The sequence below is a fragment of the Bubalus kerabau genome, chromosome 15, assembly GCF_029407905.1.
Source record: "Bubalus kerabau isolate K-KA32 ecotype Philippines breed swamp buffalo chromosome 15, PCC_UOA_SB_1v2, whole genome shotgun sequence".
Taxonomy (NCBI): domain Eukaryota; kingdom Metazoa; phylum Chordata; class Mammalia; order Artiodactyla; family Bovidae; genus Bubalus; species Bubalus kerabau.
In genome coordinates this window covers 80,743,047-80,756,103 of record NC_073638.1, presented here as the reverse complement: position 1 = coordinate 80,756,103, position 13,057 = coordinate 80,743,047, and the positions used below count along the sequence as shown (strand labels likewise).

At 39.0% G+C, this 13,057-nt stretch overlaps 1 protein-coding gene across 1 annotated transcript; it reads right to left on the bottom strand.

Annotated features, from left to right (window-relative positions):
• Positions 1 to 1,917: 1,917 nt before the first annotated feature.
• LOC129628503 (olfactory receptor 9G4) lies at positions 1,918 to 2,856 on the bottom strand. The gene has a single exon (XM_055547935.1). It carries the CDS (start codon positions 2,854 to 2,856, stop codon positions 1,918 to 1,920), a length of 939 nt encoding a protein of 312 aa, XP_055403910.1.
• Between the last annotated feature and the right edge of the window lie 10,201 nt (positions 2,857 to 13,057).

Here is a 13,057-nt window from a genome sequence, read left to right as displayed (position 1 = left end):
GAGACATTACTTTGCCAAAAAGGTCTGGCTAGTCAACGCTATGGTTTTTCCTGTGGTCATGTATGGATGTGAGAGTTGGACTGTGAAGAAGGCTGAGAGCCGAAGAATTGATGCTTTTGAAGTGTGGTGTTGGAGAAGACTCTTGAGAGTCCCTTGGACTGCAAGGATATCCAACCAGTCCATTCTGAAGGGGATCAGCCCTGGGATTTCTTTGGAGGGAATGATGCTAAAGCTGAAAATCCAGTACTTTGGCCACGTCATGCAAAGAGTTGACTCATTGGAAAATATTCTGATGCTGGGAGGCATTGGGGGCAGGAGGAGAAGGGGACGACAGAGGGTAAGATGGCTGGATGGCATCACTGACTCAATGGACGTGAGTCTGTGTGAACTCTGGGAGTTGGTGATGGACTGGGAGGTCTGTCATGCTGTGATTCATGGGGTTGCAAAGAGTCAGACACGACTGAGTGACTGAACTGAACTGAACTGATAAAGCTTCTCCTTCTTTGGCTGCAAAGAATATAATCAATCTGATTTTGTTATTGATCATATGGTGATGTCCATGTGTAAAGTCTTCTCTTGTGTTGTTGAAAGAGGGTGTTTGCTATGACCAGTGAGTTCTCTTGGTAAAACTCTATTAGCTTTTGCCCTGCTTCATTCTATACTCCAAGGCCAAGTTTGCTTGTTACTCCAAGTATTTCTTGACTTCCTACTTTTGCATTCCATTCCCCTAAAATGAAAAGGACATATTTTTTGGGTGTTAGTTCTAGAACATCTTCTAGGTCTTCATAGAACCATTCAACTTCAGCTTCTTGAGCATTACTGGTCAGGGCATAGACTCAGATTACCGTGATACTGAATGGTTTGCTGTGGAAACAAACAGAGATCATTCTGTCATTTTTGAAATTGAATCCAAGTACTGCATTTCAGGCTCTTTTGTTGACTATGATGGCTACTCCATTTCTTCTAAGGGATTCTTACCCACAGTAGTAGATAATGGTCATCTGAGTTAAGTTCACCCATTCCAGTCCATTTTAGTTCGCTGATTCTTAAAATGTCGATGTTCACTTTTGTCATCTCCTGTTTGACCGCTTCCAATTTGCCTTGATTCATGGACCTAGCATTTCGTCTACATCAATTTAATACTTTGCCAAATATTTGACCCTATATTAAATTAATGTAGAGTACATCAATTTTACAAAGACAAAAATTTACAACAATATTTTCTATGTACTCATTTAGAGTTCTTGAATAAATATGGTGGAATTACTTGCTAAAAATAAACATGTATAAAATCTTGAGTCAATTTCCAAAAATCAGCCACTGCAAATATTTTCCCCACAGAATGAAGTTTGTGCACTAAGATTCAAAATCAAACTTTATACAAAAATCCATATTCCTTTCTGTCTCTAAGACCTTCCAAAGATAGTCAGGCATATAAATGTTATGGAAAATATAGTATTGCTAAGAAGAAGAATAAGTTCCCATCACGGCTCAGTGGTAAAGAATCCACTTGCAGTTTAGGAGATGTGGGTCTGATGCCTGGGTCAGGAAGATTCCCTGCAGAAAGAAATGGCAAACCACTCTAACATTCTTGTCTGGAGAAACCCAAGGACAGAGGGGCCTGGCAGGCTAAAGTTCACGGAGTTGCAACACTCCAGCATGACTAAGCAACTAAACCACAACCACAGAATCAAGCATACTGCAGTATCTTAAAACATCAAACAAACTAATATCGTATGTTTAAAATAGTTTAATCACAATAAAAGAAGTAATAAAAAACAACATCGTTTAATCAGTGTTTCTTCTTTTAAGTACATCATGCTGCATATACTTGAAATATGGCAATGTTTACAAACATATTAATAAGCCAATAACCTAGAAAATGCAATGAGAACATTCTGCAAAAACAGGTCACCATCATCTCTGAGGTCTTATGGTCTTTGCCGCTTTCCAGAAGGCCTCTTTGACGTCTTTGTTTCTCAGGCTATAGATGAGAGGGTTGAGCAGTGGGTTGACCACAGTGTAGAACAGGGCAGCCACTTTGTCTCTCTTCAGGGAGTAGGTGGAGCTCGGCCTTGAGTACATGAAAAGCAAGGATCCATAGAAGAGCATGACCGAGACCAGGTGTGACGCACAGGTGGAGAAGGCCTTGCGCCTTCCTGAAGCCGTGTGGATCCTCAGAATAGCGAGAAGGATGTGGAAATAGGAAATGATGATGACAAGAATGCTCGAGAGGACCGTGAAACCCACGAGACCCAGGAGGACCTGCTCATAGACCTTGGTGTCTGTACATGACATCTTCACCAGTGGCGGTGCATCACAGAAGAAGTGGTCGATGATATTTTTGCCACAGAAACTCAGGTGAAAAGTGTTGGCAGTATGGGCTATGGCATTCAAGAAGCCTCCTGTATAGGAGCCAGCAACAAGTCTGGTACAGAGAGAATGAGACATAGAACTTGAATAAAGTAGCGGGTTACAGATTGCCATGTGGCGGTCATATGCCATGGCTGCTAGGAGATAGCACTCAGTGTAGGCCACAACACAAGAAAAGAATAGCTGGGCTCCACATTCAGCCAAGGAAATGCGCTTGTCTTCTGAGATACAAGTAGCCAGGATTCTGGGAGTGTACACCGAGGTGTACCAGAAATCCAAGAAAGACAGATTGCCAATGAAAAAATACATAGGTGTGTGCAGGTGGGAATCAATATGAATTAAGATAACCAGTGTCATGTTCCCTGACAAGGTTACCAAATAGACAGTCAGAAATACTCCAAATAGTATTAGTTGCCACTGGGGGTCTGTTGAGAGACCCAGTAAGATGAATTCAGTCAGGACGGTGCGATTTCCAACATCCATGTTCACTAGGAGAAAGATTGATAAGATAATGAGAAAAAAATTGCTGATTTTTCTTTTGGAATAAAGAAGTAAAGGTATCAATTAACTCAAAAACTGCTAGGAGGCATATAAACACCTTACAATGTCGGTAAAATACCGCATCTTCAGTCTATCACTTGGGAAGACCACTAGAATAGGGGAAAATAACTGATTTTAGAATTAAGGCTTTCACTTGCTATTTGCTTAATGCAGGGTGAGTATCTGAGTCTCTTCAAATGAATGAACAAAATGAGGACACTGACAGGTTGGCTGATTGAGTTAAGCAGATACACAGGAAAATGTCAGCCAAACCTCTGGTACATGATGAGTGGTCAAAATTTTGAGTATTTTGCATGTATTATTGAGAATCTATGTGTCTAGCATGATGCTGATAGTTCAACAAATATCAATACACTGTACTGCTCCTGTCACTGTTAGCACACATAGAAATACACACACACACACACATTTCACTTTGTTTGGACAATGCCCTAAATCCTATACTTAACCCACTTAATACTTTCCACAGTTTTTAAAGATATTATTATAATCTTCATGTAGTAATGTATAATTTCTTCATGTATAATTTCTTCGTTAAGAAATGTTTCCAAGTACCTACAACTGATCAACAGCAGAGATAGCAGTTGAACCTAGAATTTTCTGTACCAAGACCTCATGTTCTTAACTGTTAAGCCATTGACCTCTCTTATAAGTAAATATATTTTTCTCTTCTTCTTCCAGCTAAGGCAATCCTATAATTCTCTGACAACTTGAATTTCTTTGCCTTCAAAGTGAGAAAAGTATTCTACACTTTTCTCTAGTTCATGTGAGACTTATATACATAGTTGAAGCATATTTGGATTCAGTAATGTTGAATATTACAAAGAACCAAATTTTGCTGTCAAAGCTCCATTGAAAAATTATGAATCATTCCAGGTTTATATCTTGAACTTCCAGAGCTCTCAGAGATTGAACTTGCATCTCTTATATCTCCTGCATTGACAGGCATATTCTTAACTACTAGCTCTACCTGCGAAGCCCCCATAGAGGCAGTGAGAGAAAGCTAAAACAGAGAGAACTATGATTTACTTTAATGTTAAAATACTCATCTTTGAGGCAAACCAGAGACAATTCTATACCTAGAATGCAAATCCAAATGTTCTACCTCAAGATATATTGGTTCCACTTGTTACTTAGTGAAGTAACTTAACCTTTCAATGACTTGTTTTCCTAACCTTTCCAATGTAGCTGAGGGTTCAGAGAGGATGTGACTTGACTGATGACATGATGGTAAAAGCAACTTTGGAGTCCCGAAGGCCATTCCATTTCTTTTCAGCATATAATGGATTTCCTCTCATTAATACCTAAAGCACAAATGCTTTAGTCATATGTCCTAGGTTCTGTAAACTTGTTTTAACTTAAATTTTTATAATGCTCCCTCTTACCACTTCTCTTCATCTATTAGAACTTCAATCAAAGTGTATTAGTTACATGACTGATTCCCATACATCTTGGGAGCTTCACAGTTATAGTGCCATTGTTATTCAGTTGTACAATACAACTTTCTAAATATACTCAAACTTAATGGAATTATCTTGGGTGGAGTTTTTGGTTATTATATTCAGTTCAGTTGCTCAGTCATGTCCAATTCTTTGTGACCCCATGGACCGCAGCATGCCAGGCCTCCCTGTCCCTCACCAACTCCCGGAGTTTACTCAAACTCATGTCCATAGAGTCGATGGTGCCATCCAACCATCTCATCCTCTGTCATCCCCTTCTCCTCCTGCCTTCAATCTTTTTCAGCATCACAGTCTTTTCAAATGAGTCAGTTCTTCAACATCAGGTGGTCAAAGTACTGGAGTTTCAGCTTCAGCATCAGTCCTTCCAATGAATATTCAGGACTGATTTCCTCTAGGATGGACTGCTTGGATTTCCTTGCAGTCCAAGGGACTCTCAAGAGTCTTCTCCAACACAGTTCAAAAGCATCAATTCTTCGGTGCTCAGCTTTCTTTACATTGGTAATGTATAAAAGGGTGCATTATAGGTTCTTCCCTTTAGGTCCAGTGGCTAAGACTCCACTCTCCCAATGCAAGAGGCCCAGGTTCAATCCCTGTTCAGGAAACTAGATCCCATGTGCTGCCACTAAGAGTTGGCTTCTGCAACTAATAGATCCTGCATGCTACAACGAACATCAAAGATGTCTCACAATGAAACTAAGACTTGATGCAGCCAAAAAAATTAATAAACATAAATGTTAAAAGAAGAAAAAGTAACACAATGCAAAAAATAAATGAATAAGAAGGCTATAGACACCATCTCAATAGTTAATATAAATTTTCTCTTCTACATTATCACTTAATTAAAGAATAAAAAATATCTGAGACTTATTAAGCCTCATTTAAAAAAGTTTATATCAGAGTACAGTTCATTTACAATGTTGTGTTAGTTTCAGGTGTACAGTAAAGAAAATTCATTATATACATCTCCACTCTTTCTTAGATTCCTTTCCCATAGGCCATTGTAGAGTATTGACTAGGGTTTCCTGTGCTATACAGCCTGTTTTATTACTTATAGATTTTATGTGTAGCATGGTGTGCATGCATGCTCAGTCCTGTCCAGTTCTTTGTGACCCTATGAACTACAGTCCACCAGACTCCTCTGTCCATGGAATTTTCCAGCAAGAATACTGGAGTGGTTTGCCATTTCCTCTTTCAGGGGATCTTCCCTACCCAGGGATCAAACCCAAGTCTCTTACATCTCCTGCATTGGCGGGAGGGTTTTTTACCACTAGCACCACCTGGGAAGCGCCTAGATACATACATATAGCTGCAAATGTTATTGTTTTATTATTTTTATGATTGAATAATATTCTACATGTACCACCATAAACATGATATTCATTTTTAATAGAATATAATCTGGGGAACAAATATGCACAGATCAATTACTACTCTTCTATGATTGCCCTCTAAAGAGGAATATAACTGGAAAAAAAGAAAACAAAAACGTTCTGGTCTATGCTGAAAGTGTTCCCAGAAGAAGAGATATTTATATGACCCTGTAAAATGAATCCAGTTCTGGCCCATTGTCAAGGGTAATGTGAGAGAGGAGAGGATTTTCATGACAAAATATATATATATATATATATATATATATATATATATATATATACACACATACATATACATATATCAGATCCTTAACATGAGAGTCTGGTGAGCTAAGAAACTAAGAATGGTTAACTTAAGAAAGGGGTGGAGAGAGGAATCAGCAATGAGTCATAAGAGTTATCTATTCACTAAGCTTACTGGAAGCCATATTGGAAATTGGGGTCTTGAAACCAACACAAATGGGAACACTGCCATCATGAGGAAGTAACATGGTCAGAAGCATATTTTCAAGGTTCATTTTGACTGCAAATCAGAGAATGGGCTGAAAGAGAGGAAAAGTTCCCTCTAACAAAAATTTCTCTGAAATCCTTTGTTCTTTATTAGCTGCTGAGGCTACCCTCCAATAAAGGTAGGAAAGAGGCACTCGGAAGTCTTAGGAAAATTACTATGGCTTGCATAAACTGGGAACTTATGGTAACAAACAAACTCAAAAACTCTTAGTTTCAATTCCTCTTCTAACCAGGAATGTGTATTTATATAGCAATTTAACCTCCAAAGACCAGGAAAGTCTTAAAGACAAGAACTTTTCAAGTTATTAGTTAACAGTGGAAGTGTCTTTTCTGTATTTTTACACAAGAAGCTCCAAAATCTTGGAAAGAATAAATACATTTGGTGGAACTTTTAGAACATTCTATTAAAAGACCAAATCATGTAGTCATCATTCTGAGATCACAGATTAATCATGTTATACGTTGTGCTTGTGCTTGTGTGCTAAGTCACTTCAGTCTGACTCTTTGCGATGCTATGGACTGTAGTCCACCAAATAAACTCTCTGATGGGCTTCCCTGGTGTTTCACATGGTAAAAAAATCACCGTCAATGCAGGAGACTCGGGGTCAGTCTCTAAAATAGAGAGGTAAATTAACCACAAACCAATTATCTATGTGATTAATGTTTTTTAAATGACTTAAAAAAAAACTGATTTCATGAAATCAAGAGTAGATTCTCTTATTCTACCCTTTGATCTGGAATGATCTTGTGGCTTGCACTGACAAATAGTTTGCCACATTGGCAGCACCATGTGGTTATTAAGCACCAATCTCAAGAAACACTGGTTTTATAGTTTTCTATATATAGGTCTTTAGTTTCTTTAGGTAGATATATTTCTAAGTATTTTATTCTTTTCATTGCAATGGTGAATGGAATTGTTTCCTTATTTTCTCTTTCTATTTTCTCATTATTAGTGTATAGGAATGCAAGGGATTTCTGTGTGTTGATTTTATATCCTGCACCTTTACTATATTCATTGGTTAGCTCTAATAATTTTCTGGTGGAGTCTTTAGGGTTTTCTATGTAGAGGATCATGTCATGGGCAAACAGTGAGAGTGTATAATATCATATAAGAAACAAATCGCCAGTCCAGGTTCAATGCAGGATATAGGAAGCTTGGGGCTGGTGCACTGGGATGACCCAGAGGGATGGTATGGGGATGGAGATGGGAGGGGGGTTTTCAGGATGGGGAACATGTGTACACCCGTGGTGGATGCATGTTTATGTATGGCAAAACCAATACAATATTGTAAAGTAAAAAAAGAAAGAAAGAAAGAAAGAAAGAAAGAAAGAAACACTGGGCTTCCCTAGTGGCTCAAACAGTAAAGCATCCACCTGCTATGCAGGAGACCCAAGTTCTATCCCTGGGTCAGGAAGATCCCCTGGAGAAGGGAAGGCTACCCACTCCATCATTCTTGCCTGAAGAGTTCCATGGATAAAGGAGCCTAGTAAGCTACAGTCCATGGGGTCACAAAGAGTCAGACATGACTGAGCAACACACATACAAGAAACATTACTTGCTTCTATTCTCACTTTTGAAATTCTGCCACCACCATATAAATAAGCCTCAGTTAGATTGCTGAAAGATGAGACATCTGGTTACATTCTCTTTTGGACCTCCTTTCTCACAGCAAGCTGGACCCCAGTCATATGAGCGAGTCCATTCTTCCTCACCTAGCCCTTGCTAACATAACAGCTGAGCAGAGACCATCAGCAAGCCTAGCCGGGAACAGACAAGGCTGGCATAGTCAGCCTTACATAGCTGACCAGTTGGAATGGCACCTGAGTTCAAATCCTGATTGGATCCCTTGCTGGGTCTGTAATCATGAGCAAGTCTTTTAACAACCTCCAGCCCACACTTTTTCATGTTTAGGAAATGAGAAAAATATCAATGATATGTACATAAAAATGTCACCAGAAAATATCATAAAGTAACAGCTATTTTCATTCCTAGAAAAATGAGTAATGCTTGACTTATCTTTTAAATCTGACCTCAAGAAAAAGCAATGTGGCTAAGTTCCCACAAGGAAACCATTTAAGCCAGAGTAGTGGTGTCCCCCATGATCTTTCTAAAACCTGGAAAAGTAAGGTTTTACTCACATGCACTCACTAAAGGATTGGCAGGCTTTGAAACGCACATTTTAGTGCCTTGAATTGATAGGGGCAGAGCCTGATGCTAGCCACCTATGTGTGTGTCTGTGTGTGTGTTTTTCCTTTTTGTTTCTTTTTTATGGAGGTAGAGCTGATTTGCAGTAGTGTGTTAGTTTCAGGTGTATAGTACAGTGATTCAGTTCTCTTTCTGCCTATATTTCAAGGTTATTACAAGATATAATTTCCTGTTCTGCACAGTGAATCCTTTTGCTTACCTATTAGGACTATGGGATCAACAGATACAAACATGTGTGCTTTTAAGAATGCCAGTATCCTCCCTGGAGCACAATTTCACCCCAGGAAAAATTAGCTGATCCTTTTCCAGCATTCAGTTCCTAAGATACCATTTATTAACATCCCTTATAGAAACTATCATAAAGATAAGAGTATAAAGGTTGTCTATAACATCATGCATAAGAACAGATTAGAGTTAGTCCTCAGTCATGTCCAACTCTTTTGTGACCCCATGGACAGTAGCCCACCAGGTTCCTCTGTTCATGGAATTCTCTAGGCAAGAATACTAGAATGGGTTGCCATTCCCTTCTCCAGAAGAACAGATTAACAATCCTTAAATATGCATATAGTTTTGGATACATGGGCCATTCTCACCATCTGGATTGAAGAGAGAGATGCAATGCACAGCACTCCTCTTTTCACTTTAAGATTCTCACATTCTTGTTTCCTTAAAAATCAATCATTGAGCTTGTTTATTCTAATTACCACTTCTTGGGTCTTCACCTGACTTGGATTAAATCTGTGGACTCGTGAATCTCTTTGAGAGCACATTAAAAGGACTATTATCTTCTTCCCAGCATCCAAAATTTCCTGTGTTTAAATAAACAACAACTGGGAGCTGACTGTGGCTCAGACCATGAAGCCCTTATTGCCGAATTCAGACTTAAACTGAAGAAAGTAGGGAAAACCACTAGACCCTTCAGATATGACCTAAATCAAATCCCTTACAATTATACAGTGGAAGTGACAAATAGATTCAAAGGATTAGATCTGATAGACAGAGTACCTGAAGAACTATGGACAGAGGTTTGTGACATTGTACAGGAGGCAGTGATCAAGACCATCCCCAAGAAAAAGAAATGCAAAAAAGCAAAATGGTTGGTTGTCTAATGAGGCCTCACAAATAGCTGAGAAAAGAAGAAAAGCAAAAGGCAATGGGGAAAAGGAAATATATTCCCATTTGAATGCAGAGTTCCAAAGAATAGCAAAGAGAAACAAGAAAGCCTTCCTCAGTAACCAATGCAAAAAAAATAGAGGAAAACAATATAATTGGAAAGAATAGAGATCTCTTCAAGAAAATTAGAGATACCAAGGGAATATTTCATGCAAAGATGGCCACATTAAGGACAGAAATGGTATGGACCTAACAGAATCAGAAGATATTAGGAAGAGGTGGCAAAAATACACAGAACTGTACAAAAAAGATCTTCATAACCCAGATAATCACAATGGTGTGATCACTCACCTAGAGCCAGACATCCTGGAAAGTGAAGTTAAGTGGGCCTTAGGAAACATCAGTATGAACAAAGCTAGTGGAGGTGATGGAATTCCATTTGAGCTATTTCAAATCCTAAAAGATGATTCTGTGAAAGTGCTGCACTCATTATGCCAGGAAATTTTTAAAACTCAACAGTGACCACAGAACTGGAAGAGGTAAGTTTTCATTCCAATCCTTAAGAAAGTCAATACCAAAGAAAGTTCAAACTATTGCACAATTGCACTCATCTCACAATGCTATCAAAGCAATGCTCACAATTCTCCAAGCCAGGCTTCAACAGTACATGAACTGTGAACTTCCTGATGTTCAAATTGGATTTAGAAAAGGCATAGAAAACAGAGATCAAAATGCCAACATCCACTGGATCATCAAAAAAGCAAGAGAGTTCCAGAAAAACATCTACTTCTGCTTTACTGATTATGCCAAAGCCTTTGACTCTGTGGATCACAGCAAACTGTGAAAAATTCTTAAAGAGATGAGAATACCAGATGAACTCACCTGCCTCCTGAGAAGTCTGTATGCAGGTCAAGAAAGTAACAGTTAGAACTGAAAATGGAAAAAAAAAAGAAAAAAAGACTGGTTCCAAACTGGGAAAGGAGTATTTCAAGGATGTATATTGTTACTCTGCTTATTCAACTAATATTCAGAGTATATCATGTGAAATTCTGGAATGGATGAAGCGCACCCTGGAGTCAAGATTGCTGGGAGAAATACTAGTAACCTCAGATATGCAAATGACACCACCCTTATGGCAGAAAGAGAAGAAGAACTAAAGAGCTTCTTGATGAAAATGAAAGAGGAGAGTGAAAAGTTGGCTTAGAATTCAACATTCAGAAAACTGAAATAATGGCCATCCCTTCATGGCAAATAGATGGGGAAACAATGGAATCAATGAGAGACTGTATTTTTTGTGGTGGTGGGGGAGGGGGGCTCCAAATTCACTGCCGATAGTGATTGCAGCCATGAAATGAAAAAAACACTTGCTTCTTTGAAGAAAAGCTATGACCAACCTGGATAGCAAGCTAAAAAGTAGAGACATTGCTTTGCCAACAAAGGTCCATAGAGTCAAAGCTATGGTTTTTCCAGTAGTCATGTATGGATGTGAGAGTTGGACTATAAAGAAAGCTGAGCACTGAAGAATTGATGCCTTTGAACTGTGGTGTTGGTGAAGACTCTTGAGAGTCCCTTGGACTGCAAGGAGACCCAACCAGTCCCTCCTAAAGGAAATCAGTCTTGAATATTCATTGGAAGGACTGATGTTGAAGCTGAAACTCTAATACTTTGGCTACTTTATGTGAAAAACTGACTCATTGGAAAAGACCCTTGTGCTGGGCAAGATTAAAGGCAGGAGAAGGGGAAGACAGAGGATGAGATGGTTGGATGGCATCATTGATTTTAGGGACACAAGTTTGAGCAAGCTTCAGGAGTTAGTGATGGACAGGGAAGCCTAGGGTGCTGCAGTCCATGAGGTCTCAAAGAGTCAGGCACAACTGAGAGACTGAACTGAACTGAAACAATCAAAAGTTTTGAGAGATGACAATCCCTAGATTCGAGAAGGAAATGGCAACCCACTTCAGTGTTCTTGCCTGGAGAATCCCAGGGATGGCAAACCTGGTGGGCTGCCATCTATGGGGTCACACAGAGTTGGACATGACTGAAGTGACTTAGCAGCAGCAATCCCTAGATATCTATTCGTTGATTCAGTAGTTATGATACTTAGGTTAAAAACTCAACTCCTAAAAGATTCCTAAGTTCTTTGCAATGTTAATATTCTATAATTATGAGATGAGTAATAAATACTTTGAACTTCACATATTTATAGCTGAATTCCTAGCCCTCACTCCCCCAAACAGATTGAACTGCTCATTTCTCTTATTATTAGTAAATTCTACTGAAGCCGCACATTTGGAATCAACATACTCGCCTTCTGTCCTGCCTCCTCTTCTAAATTCCAAGGAATCCTCATGTTCCTGCCTTCAAAACATTCCCTGAATCTGAGCCCTTCTCACCACCTCCACTGGCAACATCTTGGTCAAACTACTACCATTTTTGCCAAAAATATTGCAAAATCCTTCAAACTGGTCTACATAGTTGTTCCTCTATAGTTTATTTTCAATGTATCAGTCAATATTGTTGTTTATAAAAATAAGAAGGGAATTCATGTAACTCTTGTTCTTAAAAAAAAAAACAAAAACTACAAATTTACTAATTTAATTTAAAGTCAAAGTCTGTGCAGTGGCCCTAATGTCCTCCACAAGCAGGCCCTCCATTACCTACAGATCCTTACCTTCTACAACTCACTCCTCCTTTATTTCTGTTTCAACCTCTTAGACGTTCTCAATGTTTCTTAAGAATAGCAGCCCCTGCCCAGCATCAGATATATTGGATCTATCTGTTCCCCAGTGTGAACACTATTCCCCAGATATTTGCAAGACTCAACACTCTCATCTTCTTTAAGTTTCTATCAAATGACACTTTCTGGCATTTCTGCCCATCCTCGTCACTATTTTAAATTTTATATTCCCTTCCCACCACCAGCTCCCCATCCTTCTTATTCTGCTCAGATCCTGCTCTTTTTCCCCAGACATAAGATTCTGGTGCTGGGAAAGACTGAAAGCCAAAAGGAGAAGGGGACGGCAGAGGTTGAAATGGCTAGATAGGATCATTGGCTCAATGGACATGGATTTGAGCAAACTCCAGGAGACAGGGGAGGACCTGGGAGTCTGGAGTTTTGCAGTCCATGGGGTCACTTAGAGAGTCAGTCAGTGACTGGACAACAACAGCAATCCTCTCCTTTTGCTTAGGTATATTGCCCCTCTTTCTTCACCAGAATGTAACAACACAGGTCAGAAAGACTTTTCTGTTTTGTTTACTGCTGTATTCCAAAGTATAGTACAGTTCTTAGCATGTAATTGGTGCTTAATGAATATTTCTAAAATTAATTAATGAGTAATTACCTTTATAATTTAAAGATTTCTCCTTTCTAACCTTGCTCAAACTCCCCAGGACACATCTTCCCTCAAGTGGTCAGTGTATTATGTCACATGAAAAGGAAAAGTAAATAAAGAGAAGATTCATAA

What these genes read in the sequence shown, in the direction of transcription:
- LOC129628503 (XM_055547935.1), bottom strand. Translation starts at nt 2,856, where the DNA reads ATGGATGTTGGAAATCGCACCGTCCTGACTGAATTCATCTTACTGGGT.